General features: G+C 36.5%; 1 protein-coding gene across 1 annotated transcript in view; it reads left to right on the forward strand.

Annotated features, from left to right (window-relative positions):
- LOC129006063 (protein CASC2) overlaps positions 1-20,899 on the forward strand; it is a 155,184-nt gene extending 134,285 nt beyond the window's left edge. Inside the window, exons 3-4 of the mRNA XM_063670319.1 lie at positions 19,294-19,402; positions 20,198-20,899. Of these exons, the coding sequence (XP_063526389.1) occupies positions 19,307-19,402; positions 20,198-20,419 (318 nt within the window). The 5' untranslated portion in view covers positions 19,294-19,306 and the 3' untranslated portion in view covers positions 20,420-20,899. The remainder of the gene's footprint in view (positions 1-19,293; positions 19,403-20,197) is intronic.
- The last annotated feature ends 434 nt before the right edge of the window (positions 20,900-21,333 follow it).

Below are 21,333 nucleotides of genomic sequence, written 5' to 3' on the forward strand. Positions count from 1 at the left end.
ATGTATTTGCTCATGAGAATAGTTATTTATTTAACAAACATGAGTGGTTTCTGTGTGCAATATACAGTTAGGCACCTTTATGTATATTTTTAAATGCTAACAATAGCCCTTCAAGTTATGTTTTATTATCTCCACTGTACAAATGAGAACATATCAGATATTATGCATATTTTTCCACTGCAAGCCACAGAAAATGTTAATTAAAATGTGTTTAATAAAATGAGAATATGTTGACTCATGAAACTTTAGAATCAAGAGCTAGAAGGCCAGGCATGGTGGCTCACATCTGTAATCCCAGCACTTTGGGAGTCCAAGGTGGGTGGATCACCTGAGGTCAGGAGTTCAAAACCAATTTGGCCAACATGGCAAAACCTCATCTCTACTAAAAATACAAAAATTAGCTGGGTGTGGTGGTGTGTGACTGTAATCCCAGCTAACTGGGAGTCTGAGGCAGGAGAATCGCTTGAACCCAGGAGGCAGAGGTTGCAGTGAGCTGACATCGCACCGCCACACTCCAGCCTGGGAGACAGAGTGAGACTCTGTCTCAAAAAAAAAAAAAAAAAAAAAAAAAAAAAAAGAACTAGATAGATTAAGTCAGATAGGGCTTGATCTAGGTCCTGAATGATATAGCAATAATCCAGTTAGTTTCTCTTAATTTCTCAGACCTACTTCTCAGTGCTGGTTCCATTCTCAGTTTCTACTGATGCCAAGATCGTTGGAGCAGCTCAGCTTTTCCATACACTCAAGTTATTGTCTTCTATAGGAAAGAATAAAGGCCCCTTTCCCATTGCTCAAGCTAAAGACTTAGGATAAAGCCTGACTGGGCAAACTAGCTTGGCTTAAGTCACTGTTTTATCTGGGTGTCTATTGTCCCTGCTGGAGGCTGCAAGGCAGGTTTGATCTGTCTTCATGAAAAAGAAGTCCAGGGAGCAAAGACAGGCATTAACCCATAATCATGGAGATACAATTACTTACTTACTTATTGTTATAAATAGTACAATGCAAAGAGATAGAATGTTCTAGGCATGGATTGGCAAATTATGGTTTCTGGTCTCAATCTGGCCCACTGTTTGGTTTTGTAAATGAAGTTTTATTGGAACACAGTCATGCTTATTCATGTACATATTGTCTATGCCTGCTTTCTGCTACAATTGCAGAGTTGAGTAGTTGCTGCAGAGACCGTATGGCCAGCAAAGCCAAAAATATTTTTCCTCTGACCCTTTATAGAAAAGGTTTACTGCCCCTCCTCTAGATACATCTAACAGAAAGAATCTAATCTCAGTGTTCAGGGTGGTATTTCTGAGGAACCAGCATTTAAGGTAAGATCAGTGATTGAAAATGGGGTATCCAGGAAAGTTTGTGGAGGGGTGGAGGCTTGAGGCAAAGTAGCAGGATCTATATAGTTCCAGGTAGAAAGAACGGCATAAATGCAAGTCCTGAATTGGCAGAGTCTTGGCATATTGAGGAATACGGCGAAAGTTTGCATGGCTAAGGCATAGGTAGAGTGAATGCATGGTACGTGATACAGAGCGAGAGAGGGGCCAGAAAATGCTGGGCCTTGGGGGCCATGCTAAAGTATCACAGAGGAATCCACTGATGGGTGAAAAGCAGAGGTAAGACACAGTAAGATTGGTGTCCTAAAATATAGCCTAGGCTGCTGTATGTAGAATGGAAGTTAAAGGAAGAGGAAGAAGAGAAAAAAATGAGGACAGCAACTGGGATGCCATGGCTGTAGTCTAGGGTAGAGATGATGGTGCTTGGACTATGAATGGGAGTGAGAAGGGAGACATGGGTGCAAGATACAGTTCTACTGGGGGTTTGGTTAGGTGAATGTTGAGGACCACATGCTGGCAATGGGATAAAGGCAGGCCACTTACTGAGCTGAAGACACTGGAAGAAGAGCAGATTCAAGTGACAATGTGAAGACATGAGGAAAGATGATCAGGAGGAGCCCTACTGGACCTGAAGTGCCATCATCACAATTCAAGTTTCTAATTGGGTTGGTCAATGAGAGGCACTCTCAGTAAAGATCAGTTTAGTACCACAAACAGGCAATATCATCTTGAAAACAATGTCTTATTGAGGCTTTTGTGAAGACTCTGGGATAGTCTTTCCCGAAATGGTCTAGGACATGAAGTACAGTTCATCTAAATTTCTTTACACTGTGTCATTGCTCTTCAATATGTCATGGAAAGTTGGGCAAAACTGTACATTGCATTTATTTTCTACCATACCCAAGATGTTCTTGTAGCACTACACATATGAATGAGTAACGCCAACGCCAAGCTAAAATGTCCTTGAAAGGAAATTCAGTTTGTAATTTTTAAAAGGCCAATTGCTCAATAAAATAGTTTCTGACACATAGCAGAATTTTTAGGTTTCCTTCCAAATTCAATGTTCTGTGACATGCAAGGCACTAGACGAGATGAGACAAAACCAAGTGATGTGTTCAAAAGTCATGGTGATGTTCTGCCTGTCCCCAGATCACTCGCATTCCACTTCACTTTAACAAAGATATATTCCAAAGTCAACCAATTTCATGAGCTAGTATAAATAAAATTATTAATAACCTTGCAGTCTTCAAATCAGATAACACAATTCAATTCATGGAAGCATGGCATGCTTTGAATTTTCCATGTCTCCTCTAATTTTCCTGTAAGAATTTAAAGAGTCTGAAAGAAAATATGCCTTTTCAGTTGCTCAATTTGCCTGAAACATGTCTTCTCAATCTGAAACAGGAAAGGCTTTGTTCTCTCTGTCTTTCTCCCCCATATTCTCTATGGATGCCATTTTCTTTCAGCAGCTCCACCGAGCCCCAGAGCAATGAACACCAGAGCCTCAGCAGCCTGGTGCTGTTCGCCCCTGTGCTTGGCGTCAGAGAGACACACGCAAGGGAAGCTGTGAGACACTGAGCCTTCACCTGCGTGTGAAGTGAACTGGAAGACCACTGCCAATTGGCATAGATTATAAGAACTCATTTACCCAGCTCTATTTACATTTCAAGGTACAATTGAGCCTGTAACATTTCTGTGCCATCGGTTTATTTTTATCCCCTAAAATCATCACTTTTAGCTGTTTACAAGATCAAAGCTGGCCAGTATAATACTACTGGGTAGAGTTCTCTGAAACTTGTAAAAAAGGAATACCTCTGTTTCTTCAAAATAAAGGAAACAAGAAGAGATAATCACACAATCACAGAGCTAGCCAAGGAGGCAGAGAGAACATAATGTGCCCCAGCCACCCCAGCTGTTAATAATTCAATATGCATCCACCAAGGCTTTGCTGAGAACCTACCACGTGTAAGACACTGTGAGGGGCCCTTTGGGACCCACAAATGAATGAAGACCTCATCCAGAGCTCACACACGGTACTATCTGATACACAGTGCCAGAGAAGGATAAAGGGCTGTGGGAGAGAAGAAGTAAGAAGGATCATTCCTTTTGGCCTGGGATGGGAGGGCAAAGATGCTGGAAGACTTTGTGGAGAAAGCAGTATTTGCACAACATCATCTTGAGAGGTGAGTGAGATTTGGCAATAAGAACAAGAAGGGCAAGGGTATGAAGAACACTCTTTGATAGTTAACAAGGACCATAGCCAATTCTGGGTAGCTTCAGCAGTGAGGAATTTATTGAAAGGATTTTGAAAGGCCCCACCAATAGGAAGGAACCAAGGCAGCGTGGAGGCTGGAGGGCAGGCTCTGCCCCAATTGCGAGCTCAGACACAGGCAGCCATGGCCAGGATGCAATTCTAGTTGGATCCAGCTGTTTGTCCCTCTGCTCAAGGTTCAAATTCCCAAGAGTGAAGCTTCGAGGGAGCTGGTGGCCTCATGGCTCAGAGAGGGTGGAGCTCCCAGTGACAGCCTCAGCCAGCTGTCCAATAGGGGAGAGGAAAAGGAAACCACATGCTCTTAGAAAGGGGCAAAGCATGTTGGGCATGTCTTGGCTGGAAAAGGGTCTGACACTTTATTCATCAGAAACTGGGGACATCCCTTTTTTCTTTCTTTTGTAGCTGAAGGGCGTGAGTCAAGTTATATTCTCATATGATCTGGGTACTCTGAAGGCACAGCATTGCAAAGGCTCTAGGGTGGGAGGGAGCAGCTTGTGGCATTTCCCAGGAACAGAAAGAGGAGCCAGGGAGGCTGGAGTGCAGGAGGTGAGAAGCTGTGGGCAGTCTCAGGCCGGGCTGTCTCAGTCAGGGTGAGAGAAGCAGGACCATTAAGATGGTGTAGAGCAAGCAATCGTAGGAGCGGGAGAAATAAACTCAAGACGCAGTTTCTTCTTAAGCTGAGCCTGAAGTTATAGGGCAGATGATCAGGACCTTGAAGTAGGGGAGAGCCCAAGAGGGATGAGCTAGAACCTGCCTCCATCTCTCACTGAAACCTGCATTGACCTTTCCCATCTCCCAGTTAGAAATAGCCTCTGCCAGTTGATTGTCATACCTAAGATATGCATTAATGTTTGCCATAGGAACGGTACCTCCCTACATGCAGCCCTTTTGCAGTTCGCAACCTGCATAACCATGCATAGTGACGCTAACACACACACACACATGCACGCATGCACACACACTCTGTGTCTGAGAGTAATTATTGAACCACTTTTAAAAGCTGCACTGCTTTCTCAGCATAATAGATATTGTGCTAAGTGTCCTGGACTTAGCATGAATTTCTCAAGGCAGTAGTTTCCTGGATATCCATCGCTAAGCCTGACATGAAGGATCCTAAGCAGTGGCCCTTACACTGTTTCCATGGTTCCAAAATTCTTCCCCACTCTAATCTACTTCAGAGCCTAAAAGGCCAACTTTGCTTCCCATTTTAGCTCAAAGCACTCAGAGCCCCTGTTAAATACCAAAGTGTCCGTAGAGAAGGTGTCACTTATTTACAAGCTATTGTACTTTAACTTCAGCCCCTAAAAGGGCCCTGAGAGATTGGTACCCAGGATATATAGGTTTTGTTGGGAGAAGGGGAAGGAGAGAGAGAAGTGTTTGGTGTTCCTTGCATACTACAAGCAGCTCAGGTACAGGATGTTTGTCAGATGAGAGGTAGAGAGATGCTGAAGACAAATGTCCCACTTGACCCATTTTGCCATCAGTGGGTCCTGGCCAGAATGTACCCTTTAGATGGATTTATCACTGCAGAGATTCTGACACTCCTGGCTGGAATGGAAATTTAGAAAGGATAGAAAAATGATATCCAAAGAATGTGTCAATGACAAAAGCGAGTCTGTTCATACAAAAAAGAGGTGCCCCTGGTCCCAGTGTGAAGGACAGACAGGGGTAAGTGGAAAGGGTCTAGCGGGGAGACTGCAAACCAGACTCAGAGAAACACATGACATCGTTATAGTGGAGAGAAGAACATTGAGAAAGCATTGAGCCTCTTAAGGGGAGGCAGTGTGGTCACCAACATGTACGTAGCCTGTGGTCTTGCACAAAATTGACTGTTTCACTGGCTGAAAATGTAACCTTTGGATGAATTTGTCATTCCTGGCTAGAATGGAAAACCCCCATGCCTGAAGGATCTTCCCTGGGCAAGAGAAGTAGCCACAGAGGCCCTTTAGTGTCCCCCTGGCTGTGTCTTGTTCTCTGATGTGCTTCCTCCCATCTCCAGGACCTCTCAAAGGCCATCCCATTTAGAATTGCAGTCCCTGACACCCATGCCTGTGGAACCTAGGACATTAGCACTGGGTGTCTTTCAATTTTATTCTTTGCTTTTCTTGGCAAAGCTCCTTCCAACAGCCTTAGACAAAAACAGTCGAGATGAAAGCATCTCGGAAGCACTTACACAATAATCCTGTCACTTGCGGACTTAGAAAAGGGAACAGCTTTTCCTGAGAAAGTGATAAGCCATAGTGTGACCCATTGGCTATCATCAAACCCTTCCCTGGAGCCTGGAGGGCCCTCCAACTCAAGCCAGGTCCCTTGAAAACCGACCATCAAAACCCTTGTCTAGAAGAAGCAGCTGCAGCTGCCTTGGGCACGACAATTTCTCATTTATTATGTGCTTTTCAGAAGACATTGCCAACCAGCACCCTGTAATGGATCCTACTTGTGAGTCAATGAACACAATTTCAATCAGTTTCTGCAGATGAAAATGTTAATAACTTTGCACTTTCTCCATACATGGAAACACGTATACACACACACTCACCTCCCTCAAACCTAGTGCACATTAGATAATGAAAACAAACAGAAAATTCCTAGCAATATATTCTTGATACATTCTACATCTTCGCAGAAACTATCATTGCAAGTCAGTACTTGCTTACATACATCTAATAATTTTCTTTTCGAATTGCACAAGGAGCCATCAGCAAATGATCACTTTTTGCTTACAGAAGAAAGTCAAAATAGATTCTTTTCTTAGGCTTACATCAGAAGCATAATGTTAATTCGGGCTAAAGGCAGCTAGCACATTTTTCCTGATGAGTGTGTGAAGCAGTCAGCTTCCTCTGGAACCATCAAAGTTCACGTCAGGATGGAAAAGAGGCAGGAGTAGAAGTAGGGAAGGTGTGTTCTGAAGTCAAGGTGTTTGCTGGAGCAATGTAACCTTCCGTGAAAGTAGAGCTTGTGACCCATTCCGCTAATATAAAACCCCCAGTCTTTGGGATCAAGTAAACTTGGTTATAAACGCATTATAAGTTCCTGGCATCTAGGGTGAATCCACACACACACACATATTTCACTGTCACTTTGCCTTTTTGTCTCTCTAACCTATTCCCTCACACTGCCATCTCTTTCTCCAGGGAAGCACCTCCACACTCTTGCTTCTCTCTGAGATGCTGGTGGATGCATTATCTGGACTCTAAGAAATGCTGCACTTTATTTTTGTCTGATCTTTAAAAAATTTTTCCTCCCAACTTATTTGTCCTTTTGGCTTAGAGGTGGACATGCCCAGCAGGGTGCATTTACCCTGCTGATCAGTGGGCTATTTTCACCCTTCTGGGTGAGTGCTTTTTTTCTACTCTGATGCTAGTCTCATCCCCTGAGGATAGCCCATGGAAAATCACCCCTTCTCAGAAACCTGCTTTTCACATGAGCTGTCTAGTGGGAATCTTGGACTGGGAGCTTCGTAGTTTCTCCAGCTGCCCATACTCCCATCTTGAAGGCCCTGCCCAGAGCAGATGTTCTGGAAATATGTGATGCAGGAATGTATAAACCCAGTTCAATTCTCTCATTGAGAAGATGAAGAAACTTAGATTAAAAAAAAAAAAAAAAAAAAAAAAAAAAAAAAAAAAAAAACCTTGTCACACAGAGAGTTGGTGACAAAGATGAGAAATGACAAAAAATGGGAAATGGGAAACAGATCAATATTGATTCTTTCCAGTATCAATTTGTGAGTAGAAACAGCCTATATTGAACAGTCTCCAAATAACTAGGAAGAAAAATGTAATTAAAGCTTTTATTCTCAAATTATAAAATCTGTGAAGAACTGGTCAGACTTTCTGCTTCTTTTTTAAAAAGATTTATTTTCCTCTTAATACAAAAGTTCAATAGCCACATAAAAATTGGAAATATGAGAGTAACATAAAGAAGGAAAACAAATTCAGCTATACGTTTAGAATCCCAAAGAAAACTATTGTCAACATCTTGCTACATTCAGATGTAATCTTTATTTAATGTTTTTTCTTGTAAAAACACTTTTTAACAAAACAGTTGTAATCATACTGTGACTTTGTGTACTTTTTGTTTTTTATTTTTAATATTATAATATTTTCCCCTGGTTCTCCAAGTTATTATGAAATCTTTATAAATAGAATTTATATGGTTGTATAATTTTTCAGGAAATTGATAGAACAATAACATAAAGATCCCTTGTGGTTCAATTTTACATTGTTTCCAAGACTACCTTATTATAAGTATTATTGCCATGAATATCTTTGTGGGAAAGAAGGTGGATTTCCATTTTTGGAACTTTTTTCCTTAGGGTGGATTCCCAGTCGTAGAATTACTGCATCAATATCAGGTCCATTTTCAAGGCTCAGGTTGTTTGTTATTTGAAATCCACATTGCCAAATTGTTGTCCAAAAGAATAATATAAATTTATATGCTCACTAGCAATATGTGAGAGACTATTTTATCATACCTTAATGAACATTGTTATTATCATTTAAAAATATTTCCAGCCACGAACCTGTAGTCCCAGCTACTCAGGAGACTGAAGTGGGAGAATGGCTTGAGGCCAGGAGGTCAAGACTATGGTATGCCATGATACCACCAGTGAATAGCTACTGCACCAGTAGGTTGTCCACCCTGGGCAACACAGTGAGACCCTGTCTCTAAAAAAAAAATTTAATGTTTCCTAATTTGTAAAGTAAAAATTGATATATTTGAGTTGCTTTAATTTCCATTTTCTCAGTTCTCCATGAGGATGAACATTTTCTCATTTAAAATACTGGTCATATTTTTATTATTTTTATTTTTGAAGTGGAGTCTCACTTTGTTACCCAGGCTGGAGTGCAGTGGCATGATCTCAGCTCACTGCAACCTCCACCTCCCGGGTTCAAGCGATTCTCTTGCCTTGACTGACCGAGTAGCTGGGATTACCGGTGCAGGTGCCACCATGCCTGGCTAATTTTTGTATTTTCAGTAGAGACAGGGTTTCACCATGTTGGCCAGGCTGGTCTCAAACTCTTGACCTCAAGTGATCTGCCCGCCTTGGCCTCTCAAAGTGCTGGGATTACATGCATAAGCCACCTTACCCAGTCTATATTTTTATTATTTTTAAAATTTGTGTGTGACCTTGCCTGTTTATCTGTTAGAATATCAGTGTTTTTGTGTCAATTTATATTAACTTTTTATCTATTATAGATATAATTTTTATATCTTTTGCAAATATACTTTTCCAGATTTTGTTTGGCTTTTTAAAAGCTTCATGAAAATACAATAAATTGCACACAAAGTGCAAAATTAGACAAAGTTGAACCTACACCATCAACACAATCAAGACAATGAACTTATTCATCGCCCCCAAAAGTTTTCTTTGACTTGTTCATTCCCCATCCCCAGGTGACCACCGATCTGCTTTCTGACACTAAGTTTCTCTAGAATTTATGTTAGTGAAATCACATAATGTGTACTCTTATTTTGTTGATACTCTTTCACCTAGCATTATTAATTTTGGGTTCAATCACGTTGTTGTGTCTAACAATAGTTCATTCTCTTTTTCATTACTGAGTAATATTCCATTATATGGTTTTGCCAATTTATTTATTCATTCCCCTGTTAATGGACATTTTGTTTCCAGATCTTTGCTATTGCAAATGAATATGCTATGAGCATATTATATAAGTCATGTACAAATCTTCCTGTGGACATGTGCTTTTGTTGCTCTTGGATAAATGATACCTAGTAGTGGAATGGCTGGATCATATAGTAAGTGGATATTTAATGTTTTCAGAAACTGGCAAACTGTTTTCCACATCAGTTATACCATTGTGTGAGAGTTCTAATTTCTTCACCTCCTCACTCACGTCGGGTATAGTCAGCCTTTTAATTAATTTAATTTGATAGATTTGTAGTGGTATCTCATCACAGCTTTAATTTGCATTTTTCTATTGTATAATGATGTCAGCCTTTTTTCATGTGCTTATTTGTCACTATATTTCTTCTTTAATGAAGTATCCTTCAAATCTTTTGCCCATTTTTTGTTTTTTTAATTATTGAGTTTTGAGGGTTATTTATATATTCTGTATACGAGTACTTTATTAGATATATAATTTGCAAATGTATTCTTCCTGTCTGTGGCTTCTTTTTTCCATATTCTTGGTAGTGTCTTTTGAACAGCAGAAGTTTTAAATTTTGATGAAGTCCAATTTATCAATTGGCTCTTTTCTGAATTAAGCTTGGCATTGTATGTAAGTATTTTTTGCCTAACCCAAGGTTACAAAGTTTTCTCCTGTGTTATTTTCTCAAAGTTTTACATATCTTTGCAAATACTTATCCAATTGCTCTGACCCATTTAAAAAAGAAATTATCCTTTTGTCACAGTATTGCCTTTGCACTTTTGTTGAAAATTAGTAGTCTGGATATGTGAAGGTCTAGCTCTGTACTGTATTCTATTCTATTTGTCTCTTTTTCAATCTTTATGTCAATACCACTGTGTCTTAACTACTGTAATTTTATATGTCCTAAGTCAGGCAGTGTTAGTACTCCAAAGTTGTTTTGCTTTTTCATAGCTCTTTTGGCTATTCCAGATCCTTCATGTTTTTATATGAACTTCTAGGATAAGTTGGTCAATTGCTACAAAATCATCTGCTGGAATTTTGATTAGGATTGCATTGAATTTGTAGATGAACTAAGGAAACAAGTGAAAATATACTTTCACTTCTTGACTAATGAGCGTATGATATCCATTTATTTAAGTCTTTTAATATCTTTCAGTCATGTTTTCATAGTTTTCAGTATGCAGGTCTTTCACATCTGCATTAGTCAGGCTTCTCTTTAGGGACAGATCTTTAGCCAGATCTCTCTGTAAGTATTTCATGTTATATAATGCTATTATAAATGGTATTGTTTTTATAATTTTAATTCCTGTTTGTTGCTAGGGTATATGTGTGTATATATATTTATATTGATATATAAATATATATTTATATTGATATTTATAAATTTATATTGATATATCAATATATATTTATATTGATATATATATATCAATATATATTTATATTGATATATATATATCAATATATATTTATATTGATATATATATATCAATATATATTTATATTGATATATATATATTTATATATCAATATATATTTATATTATATTATATTATATATAATATCGATATATTATATTATATCATATTATATCGATATATAAATATATTTATATAATATAAATATATATAAATATATATAAATATATAATATTTATATTATATAAATATATGTAAATATATAATATTTATATAATATAAATATATGTAAATATATAATATTTATATAATATAAATATATGTAAATATACAATATTTATATAATATAAATATATGTAAATATATAATATTTATATAATATAAATATATATAAATATATATAAATATATAATATTTATATAATATAAATATATATAAATATATAAATATATAATATTTATATAATATAAATATATAATATTTATATAATATAAATATATAATATTTATATAATATAAATATATATAAATATATATAAATATATAATATTTATATAATATAAATATATATAAATATATAATATTTATATAATATAAATATATTATATAAATATATAAGTATATTATATTATATCGATATATAATATAATATTATATTATATCGATATATAAATATATATTTATATTGATATATAAATATATATTTTTATATATTCATATATATATTTATTTATATATATGAATATATATATTCATATATATATTCAAAATTGATTTTTTGCATATTGATCTTGTATCCTGCAAGCTTACTAAACTCATTTATTAGTTGTAGTAATGTTTAGGTAGATTTCATCACATTTTCTGCTCAGATCATTATGTCTTCTGCAAATAAAGACAGTTTTACTTGTTTTCAATCTGGATGACTTTTATATCATATATTGACTTATTACACTTGCTAGAAATTCCAATAAATGTTGAATAGAAGTGGGGAGAGTACACATTCCTGTCTCATTCCTGTTCTTGGAGGGAAAATATTCAGTCTTTCACCACTAAGTATAATGTTAGCTGTAGGTTTTCAGCAAATGCTTTTGAACAGTGTGAGGAAGTTCCCTTTTATTCCTAGTTTAAGGAGGATCAAATGTTTATGGAGAAAGAAACAGGAATGCTGTAGAATTTTGTCAAATGCTGATTCTGCATGTGTTGTCATCATCACATGATCTTTGTTTTGGGTTTATTTGTATGGTGAATTATGATTGCTTTTTTAATGTTACATTAAAAACCTTACATAATAGGCATGATGTATTACCCCTTTCAATATATTATTGGATTCAATTTGCTGAAATTTGTTTAGAATGTTTACATCCATGTTAACAACAGTATTAGTTTGCAGTTCTCTTTTTTCATAATGTCTTTGTTTGGTTTAGCTATCAGGGTAAGACTGGTCTCATAGAATGAGTTAGGAAGCATTCCCTCATTTTCAATTTTCTGGAAGACTTTGTTTACCATTGTTGTTATTAATTTCTTTAATGTAGAATTCTCCAGTGAAGCCACCTGGGCCTGGAGTTTTCTTTGTGGGAAGATTTTTACCTACAAATTCAATTTAGACATAGGGCTACTTAGGTTATCTATTTCTTTGTGAGTGGGTTTTGACAGTTTGTATCTTTCAAGGAATTTGTTTCTTTTGTCTAAGCTGTTGAATTTATTGACATAAAATTGTTCATAAAATCTCCTTATTATTCTTTTAACATCTGTAGATTTTGTAGTGATATCACCAAACTCTCTCATTTCTAATACTGGTAATTTGTGTTTTCTACTTTTTTCTTGATCAGCATAGCCAGAGATTTTTCAATCTTATTGACGCCTTCAAATAACTAATTTTTGGGTTCATTAATTTTCTCTACTGTTTTTCTGGTTTTTATTCTATTAGTTTCTGCTCTGATCTTGATGATTTCTTCCTTCTTCTTACTGTGTGTTTTATTTGCTCTTTTTTGCTACTTTTCCAAGGTGAAAAATTAGGTCATTTATTTGAGGTATTTCTTCTTTTTTCACGTATGCATTTAATGATAACTGTATCTCTAGTACTGTTTAATGGCATCTCACTAAGTTTGATATGTTGTATTTAGATTTTCATTCAGTTGAAACTATTTTCTAATTTCCCTTTTTGATTTCTTTTTGACCAGGGGTTTATTTAGAAGTGTGTTATTTCTAAATATTTGGTGATTTGCCAAATATTTTTCTGTGATTGTTTTCTAATTTAATTTCATTTTGGTCAAATAATATACTTTGTGTCGACTTGAATTCTTTTAGATTTTTTGAGCACTTTCTGTGGCCCAAAGTATAGTCCTTGGTAAATGTAATTCATGTCCTTAAAAAATAATGTGTATTATGCTGTTGTTAGGTGGTGTGTTCCATAAATGCCAATCAAATCAAGTTGGTTGATAATATTTAGATATTCTATATTATATTCTTATTGATTGTCTACTTCTTTGACCAATTAATAATAGAGGTGTATTCAAATCTGTGGCTATCATTTTGGATTTTTAAATTTCTCTTTCCAGTACCGTCAGTTTTGCTCATGTAATTTGAAGCTCTGTTATTGAGTACATAAATATTTAGAGTCATTATGTCCCTTAATGAACTAACCCTTTTAAAATTATAAAATGGCCTTCATTATTTCTGGTAATATTCTTTGATCTGAAATCTACCTTGTCTAATATTAATATAGCCACTTTAACGTTCTTTTGTTTAGTGTGGCATGGTATATATTGTCCATCCTTTTACTTTTAACCTTTTTGTGTCTTTATGTATAAAGTGTGCTTCTTATAGGCAGCATACCCCATCTTATCATTTCTGCTTTTAGTTAAGGTGTTTCCATCACTTACATTTAATGTGCTTATTGATATAGTTATGTTTAAGTCTCTCATCTCACTATTTGTTTTCTATTTATCCCTTCAGTTATTTGCTCCCTTTTCCTCTCTTTTTTTCTGTCTTCTCTTGGATTAATTGAATATTTTTTATTATTCAATGTTTATGTCCTTTGTTGGTTTCTTAGCCATAACTCTTTGTTGTCATCTTTATGATTGGGTTTATACTATACATATTTAATTTATTTAGGGTTTACAGTATATATATTTAATTTATTATGCTATTCCTTCAAGTGATATTATATGACTTCACATATGTTATAAGATTTTTTTTTATTGGATGCTTCCGTTTCTCCCTTCTTAGGCCTTGGCTATTGCTACAAATTTTACTTTCACATATGTTACAAATCCATACTACATTGTAACTATTTTTGTTTAAATAGTCAATGATTGTTTAAAAATATTTTAAAACCAGAAAAAAAATATTTAACTATGTAGATACCATATCCTCTTCTTTTCATTCCTTGATGAAAATCTATATTTTCTGAAAACTCTGAAGAAGGCTTTATTTTACCTTTGTCTGTGAAGATATTTTTATGGTACAGAACTCTGGGTTCACAGATTTGTTTTCCAGCCCTATAAACATGTTGCTCCACTGTCTTCTCACATTGTTTCTGACAAGAAATCTGTTAGAATCCATATCTTTATTCCTCTGTATGCAGCATAATTTTATTTTTCCTATGACTACTTTTGAGAATTTTTTTACTTTTTAGAAAAGTTTATAAAACAATTTTACTTTTGAACAATGTGATTATGATGTGTCTGGGTGTGGTTTTCTTCATGTTTCACGTGCTTGTGTTTTGTCTAGCTTTTTGGCTCTCTGGATTTACAGTTTCCATGAAAACTTTTCAGACATTATTTCTTCAAATTTTTTTTCTTTTCCCCATCCCTCCTGCTCTTTGAAAATTCCAGTTCTAGTTATATTAAGCCTTGAAAGTCCCAGAGCTCACTAATGCTGTTTTCATTTAAAAAAATTTTTTTTCCTTCTGTGCTTCATCTTGAAAGTTTCTGTGGGTATATCTTCAAGTTCACTGATCTTTCCTTCTGCAAGTTCTAATCTTCTGTTAATCCCATACAATGTATTTGACATCTCATACATTGTAGATTTTCTTTTTAGGACCTCAATTTGAGTATTTTAAAAATATCTTCCATGTATGTCTCTGCCTAATTTTTTAAACATATGGAATACATACAATAATTGGGTATTCTTGTTTGCTGCTTGTCATCTATGTCAGTCCAGGTTGCTTTTGATTGATTTTTTTTTTCATTGCAGGTCATATTTTCCCATTTTTCTGCATACCTAGTTATTTCTACTTGAATGCCAGACAGTATAAGTTTCCTTATTGGGTGCTTGATATTTTTGTATTCCTGTAAATATTTTTGAGCTGTTTTGTGACAGAGTTGAGTTATTTGAAAACAGTTTGGACTGTTGGGTCTTACTTTTAAGATTTGTTATGTGGTAGCAGAGCTGTACTCAGCCTAAAGACATTAATTTCCCACCACTATCAATGCACTATGAACTAATGCTGTATGAACCAGGAAGTTGTCCAGTCTGGCTGGTGGGAACACACCACTTTCCAGATCCTGTGTTATGCTGGACGCTGTGGCCTCTAATCCTTTCAGTTGTTTTTTACCTGAGTTTGGATAGTTTCTTCACACACCTGCAATGAACAATCATCAGCTAAATACTTGCAGGGGGTCCTCGGCAGATTTCTGGAATTCTCCTTGTGTGCCTTCTCTCCTCCCTGGCACCCTGTGTCTTGTGAACTCCAGCTCCTTTGGTCTCCCCAGATTCTCAGTTCCACCTCTTCAATCAGAGAGTCTGCCAGGTTGTCTGGTCCTGCACCATCACCTGGAAACTCATTCCAGGCAGTAAGCTGGGGCAATCCTAGGGTCACCTCGTTAATAAACCTGTCTCTCAGGGATCAGTGTTCTCCATTGTTCGATAATCAGTATCTCAAAAACTGTTTTGAAGATATTCTGTTGGCTTTTTCAGGAGAATAAAATCAATCTCTCTTATTCCAATTTGATTGAAAGAAAAAGGCCCTGCCCAATATCTTTTTACATAAGTACCTTCTGTGCATATATCTTCTAGAGTCAAGCTCTACTGCTTGTAAGTAAGAACCTATATGTTACATCCTGTTTGAATCCATCAGTCCCTCCAAAGGGCAGAATCAGACTTCACATATTTTCCTGTTTTGAAGGGTTCCCTTCTCTCCTGAGCTGCCCATTAAGATCCTGTCACCTGGGGCAGGTGGCTTCATCTGTCAGGTGATTTGCAGAGCATGGATACGTGACTTTCGCTCTCTGCCCTCCCTCCAAGACTCCCTTAAGCTCACTAACTATGCCTCATCCTTTAGGGCTCTGCTTAAATGCCAGCTCTTCGGGAAGCATCTTTCCCTGACCCTTAGATTGGATTGGGACTCCCCTGCTAAGTATTCTCACCACTTTCTGTACCTACTTACATTTTTATTCTTTTCACTCTATTGTAATTACTTATGCTTTAAAATCAGCATCCTCCATTCAATCATGAGCTTCAGAAGGACAGGGACTCCTCTGTCCTGTTCTTTGCTTTATCCTCTTTGTAGTGACAGGCCCATAGCGAGTACTTAGTAAATATTTGTTGAAAAAGTGAATAAACAAATAAATAAACCAATGAATCAATAAGTGTACTTTACTTATAAGATGATAAACCAGGACCTTCTGGATGAATTGATTGATCAGGTGGCTCTTGCATGATGATCTTTTATCTTAGTAATTTTAAAATGCAAAAGCACTATCAACTTAAGCTGAGAGGAAGTTGTGATTCCCACTGCAGGGAGAAGAGGGCAGTTTACTCGCTGAGAGTGATTTCCTCAGACCACCACCCGGAGGGAATAACCCTTGTTTCTCCAGAGGGGAAAGAACATAATGTCCAAACAAGTAAGACCTGGAAGGAAGCTTTAGAAATCAGTGAGTTCAATTCTTTCTTCCACAAAGACGGAACAAGGAGGAGACCTGCTGAGGTTATGGAGCTGTTTGGTGGCAGAACCTGGACTGGAAACTTAATCTCCTGATTATTCCATGGTCTTTCCACCCCGTAACTTCCATATAGCCCCACACCAATTTGAAATAGAGCCTGGGGAAGTGGAGCCCCATAGATAATTTCTGGCTATAATAATGTCACTGATTTGCTGGACTTGCTTTTCTGCAAAAGAGAAATACAATAGCAAGCCATATCTTCCATACAGAAGAGCATTTTCTAATAAATCCATGCAGCTGGAACTCTGAAAACAATCACTTCTAGATCTTTTGGGTAAGGTCAAGTGTGGAACTCTGAAATATCCCAAATGTTATATGTTGTTAATACTAGTGGTCACGAACAAGTATACATGTAAGTATCTGTATATCTGTATATAACTATACATGTAAGTACATATAAGTATGAACAAGTATACATATAAGTATCTGCAGGTACAAGCTGAAGCCAACCTATTTTAAAAATAGCAGTGAGCTTTATAATATATATATCCTGAACTCATTTCAACTGCATGTGTAAATCACCACCTGTATCTGCAGAGAAAGTGTTTTAACCCAGCATGCTGCCCCCAACCAACATCATTGCCAGCTTTGAAGTTATCCTGGGACTGCTTTTGCTAGCCAACCACTCTGCAGCTAAAGTGCTATTGTTCCCTTTAATAATAGCCTAAGCAACTGTTCCTTTTTAATGCAAAGTCCTGGAACTTAACAAGTTGATTACAAGATAGTGACTCACTTTTTGTCTCTTTCTGTGCCTCCACCCCACCAGATATTTCTGCTCCTGCAAATTTTAGTGAGTGGGTTACCTAGAACACCAGTCCAATAAAGGTTGGACTGGATGGAATACCAGACAAGAAAAGGATGAGCTCATTTCCCCTCTATGCTGTCAGTCTTTGAACACAGTGAGACCTATTGTGAGTCTTCCTGCTGGGGAGGGTCGTGCGGTGCCTCCCACACACTGGCTGTGAACTTGTTCCCAACAAATGAGTCTGTGGGTTGGGAATGTCATCTATCTGAGCAGATATCTGCCCATATACTATCTCATTACCAGTAAAACTCTGAGCCTAAAGGTGACACATGGCCAAGAGCTGCTCTGCTATTAACCATGCACAATCGATGGCAGCAAAGGTTGAAGTGAGCATAATCTGCAACCTTTCCATGGAAGTCTTAAACCTTTCTCACAGTGGTTCTGCCCATTGTCAGACAATTATATTAGAGAAAGGTTTTCATTTTCATAGCACGTTCAGATTTTGGAGGGAAATGCAAAGAGCAGTGAAGGAGGAAAGGCAAACCCTTCCTCCCAGGCTTCAACAGAGTCTACCCGGGAATCAATGAGATGACAGATGTTGGAGACAGATGCCTGAATATCCACTCAATAGTCAGGCTTAATGAACTAACACAGGAAGAGCAATTAGAGAATTCATTAATTATACTCTAAGTTCACTTTCATTGTTAATTCTAATCCTTTATTTGGGCTAATGACTTCAGCTTTTCTTATAATAATTTGTGCCTATCAGTGAATGATAACATCTTCAAATTTCCATAATTGTGTAAAATTCAAACTATATGTGTAGCTCTAAATTGGACCTAAAGTAGCTTCTAAGGGTACATAAGACACTTCAAGATAACATAAATGAGGAGAAAAACAAAAGTAAGAACATAACATGGAGTAAAGAATAAGGCTAATATAAAAATACAAACTACAAAGTCTTACACACTTGCTTCAGGTTCTATTTTATAAGCAGGAATAGCTCAGATAGCTCAGCCAATATGTTCACCCATTAACAATGCACAGGCGTTTGTTTAGTCCTACAATTATGCATGCACCACAGTAGATCCACTCTAACTCAATAGATTGCTAATTGTTTGTCTTTGTTATTCTTGCATAACATGCTGTCCTGTATTCTTTAATCATCTATTACAAAAAAAAACAAAAAAAGACAGAAATTCCTTCAGTGAATAAAACATAATGAAAAACGCATTTTTATTCCCTTTATGAACTCTGGCCAGCTTCTAAGAAAGGGTAATGAGATTTTGCACCGCTCAACTCTAAGTCTTGCTCCTGAACCAATAAATATGCACTCATTTGCATACTCTCTTTCCATCCTTCTTGAGCAAGCCACACTGACACAAGAGCCTCCTTGCTAGGCACGGAAACTGTTTCAAGATGTTTCAAGCCGAGAAAGGGCCACCTGCATGCATTATGGTTAAGACTTTAAGTCATCTTACCACTCAAGTCCTCGTGAAAAAAGTTCAAAAGGTGTTCATCTGAATCATTCATGCTTTTGTTATCCGTGACCTAAAGCAATATGGTAGCTTTTTTGTGTGGGGGCTGGTGGCGGGGCAGAGGTTGAACTTTTATTTTAAAAACATTTGTATGCTCCAATATTTCAATAATATATGGATTTTTATTATATTCTAAAGTTGTACTTGATATTACATATGGGCTAAGTTCTAACATGAAGTATTATAAGAATGATACAATTTATTTTAAAAATCTACCATTTTGATCAAAAAGAAACCCATATATGAAAATATAATTTCACATAAATGTAAGATTTTTATCTTGTGCATTTTTGTTTGATTACGTAAAGTAGGAAAAGATACAGCTTAATTTACTTCTAAGCTGATATAAAATACCTAACTAAACTAGAAAACAATTTCAGTAGCATAATTTTATTTGCATCTATGAGTATGATTTTTGTGATTGCAGAGCCAGAAAATGCATGACACAGGAGAAGATGCACCCTCATCTGTTCAGTGAGAGATGTGCAAATCAACATCAACACAGAACTGCTGAAGAAAAAAATATGTGTGCGTATGTGTATATATATGTATAAGTATATATATATATATATTTACATATATAGTATGGGCTATTTCACCTTTGCAAGCTGGGAGCCATTAAGTAATGGCTCCCACCACTCCCCCACCCCCTTCAGTAAAACACATCCTGAACATTGGGCCCATGTTTTCAAGAAGAATGTGCCCCACTGCCCCTTGGAAACTCCATTTCATTTACTTGGTTCAGTTAGTTAATGACGGTCCATTTTGACTCAAATATCCAGTTCCCTTTCATCAATCATGTCTTTCTGGACTGTCAGTTTTAGGGAAAGGATTACAAAGCCCTTCCATGCAGATATCCACAGAGAAAGACCCAGACCCACATCCCCATTTAGGATTGCTTAGGGACTCATTTCTTCAGCTTCCTTCCAAATGAAAAGAATGAGCTATGTGAAAGGGGAAAACCCCACTGGAAAATGAATGTTGGTGACTCAAGTGTTAATCTAGAAAGTCTTATGATTTGGTGCTGGAAAAGGGCATTGTAATAAGATGGTTCTTTATACCATGCAAACCAGGGGAATACAAAACACTGTCAACCATGAAAATAAGATTTAATTTGGAATCACAACACATAGGGTTTTTTCCACTTTAAATTCTTTTTATTCAATCATATTTGTTATAAATATTCAATAGAAATGCAGTTTTTCAAGACTGAAATGGTCTTTAATGAAGCAAGCCATGTGTGGCTTTTCAGGCAAGCATTTTCATGCTTGGTTAACTGTAAGGATGTTCATGTTCCTTTCCCAAAAAATATTATTTGTGATTCTGCTTAGGTCTCTGAAAAGCAACTTATTCACTGGAGATGTGAGGAGCCATCCACACATCACATTTCTATAGACATCAAATGCATGAAGCATTTCGGATCTGCTTTAAGACTGAGGCAGACTTTCCATCTGGACACAGGCGACCATCCATGTGTCATTACAAGGAATTCAGCACTTCCCTGGAAGCTGGAAGGGTCAAATTCAACTTCAGCTCTGCCGCTTGCTGCTTAACTTGCTGTTTAACCTTGGGCAAGCTGCCATCCCACACGAGGCCAAAGGTGTCGGTTTTTAAAATACAGAAATTGGGTTCCATGAGAGATTATCAATATACTGCTGGTGGGCCAAATTCCATCTGCCACTTGCCTTTGTAAATAAAGTTTTATTGAAACACAAACATGCCCATTAGTTTACTCTTGTCTATGACTACAAGGGCAAAGTTGAATAGTTGTTACAGAGACCATCAGGCTCACAAAGCCTAGGTTATTTACTATCTGCCCATTTACAGAGTAAGTTTGCCAGCCCTGGACTGGATAATTTTTTGAGTTCTTTCTAATTCTAGAATTCTTTATATATTTTATGAAACCCCTAATGTTTATATATTAATTATTTCAATACCTGTGTCTTTACTGAGTTCCTCCTATGAAGCATACATCAAGATATATGTGTGATACATTAACTAAACTTTTAACAGTATCTTAAATAGGATTTCAATGACTAACAGCTCTTGGAAATATCCAAGGTAACATTTGGGGGCAAATGTCTTATGATTTGATTATCATCGGTAAATAGAGCATATCTTTTTTTCTACTAACAATGTTTAAGAAGTTAAAAAAAAATCAAGAAAACCCCGTATGGCACTAGAGACTTATTGCATTAAGACATCATCTTAACAGATTGTTTAGTTTTGGTAATATAATTTGACATCTAAACATAAGCTGAGAGGGATCTCCCTCAAAACCTTTGATAATATGATTCATTGTCAAATGTTTGTTTTGCCTATCTGGCACTCATTAATTAATTCTTTTTAATATAGCTTGGATTTACTGATTTTGAAAAAGAGAATTATTCTTATTGATGTTGCTAAAATATCCAGGTGGCTTGAATTTCACCAACTAGATAGTTTAATCTAGCACATTTGTGTAGCC

This window comes from Pongo pygmaeus, chromosome 8, assembly GCF_028885625.2.
Source record: "Pongo pygmaeus isolate AG05252 chromosome 8, NHGRI_mPonPyg2-v2.0_pri, whole genome shotgun sequence".
NCBI classification, from domain to species: domain Eukaryota; kingdom Metazoa; phylum Chordata; class Mammalia; order Primates; family Hominidae; genus Pongo; species Pongo pygmaeus.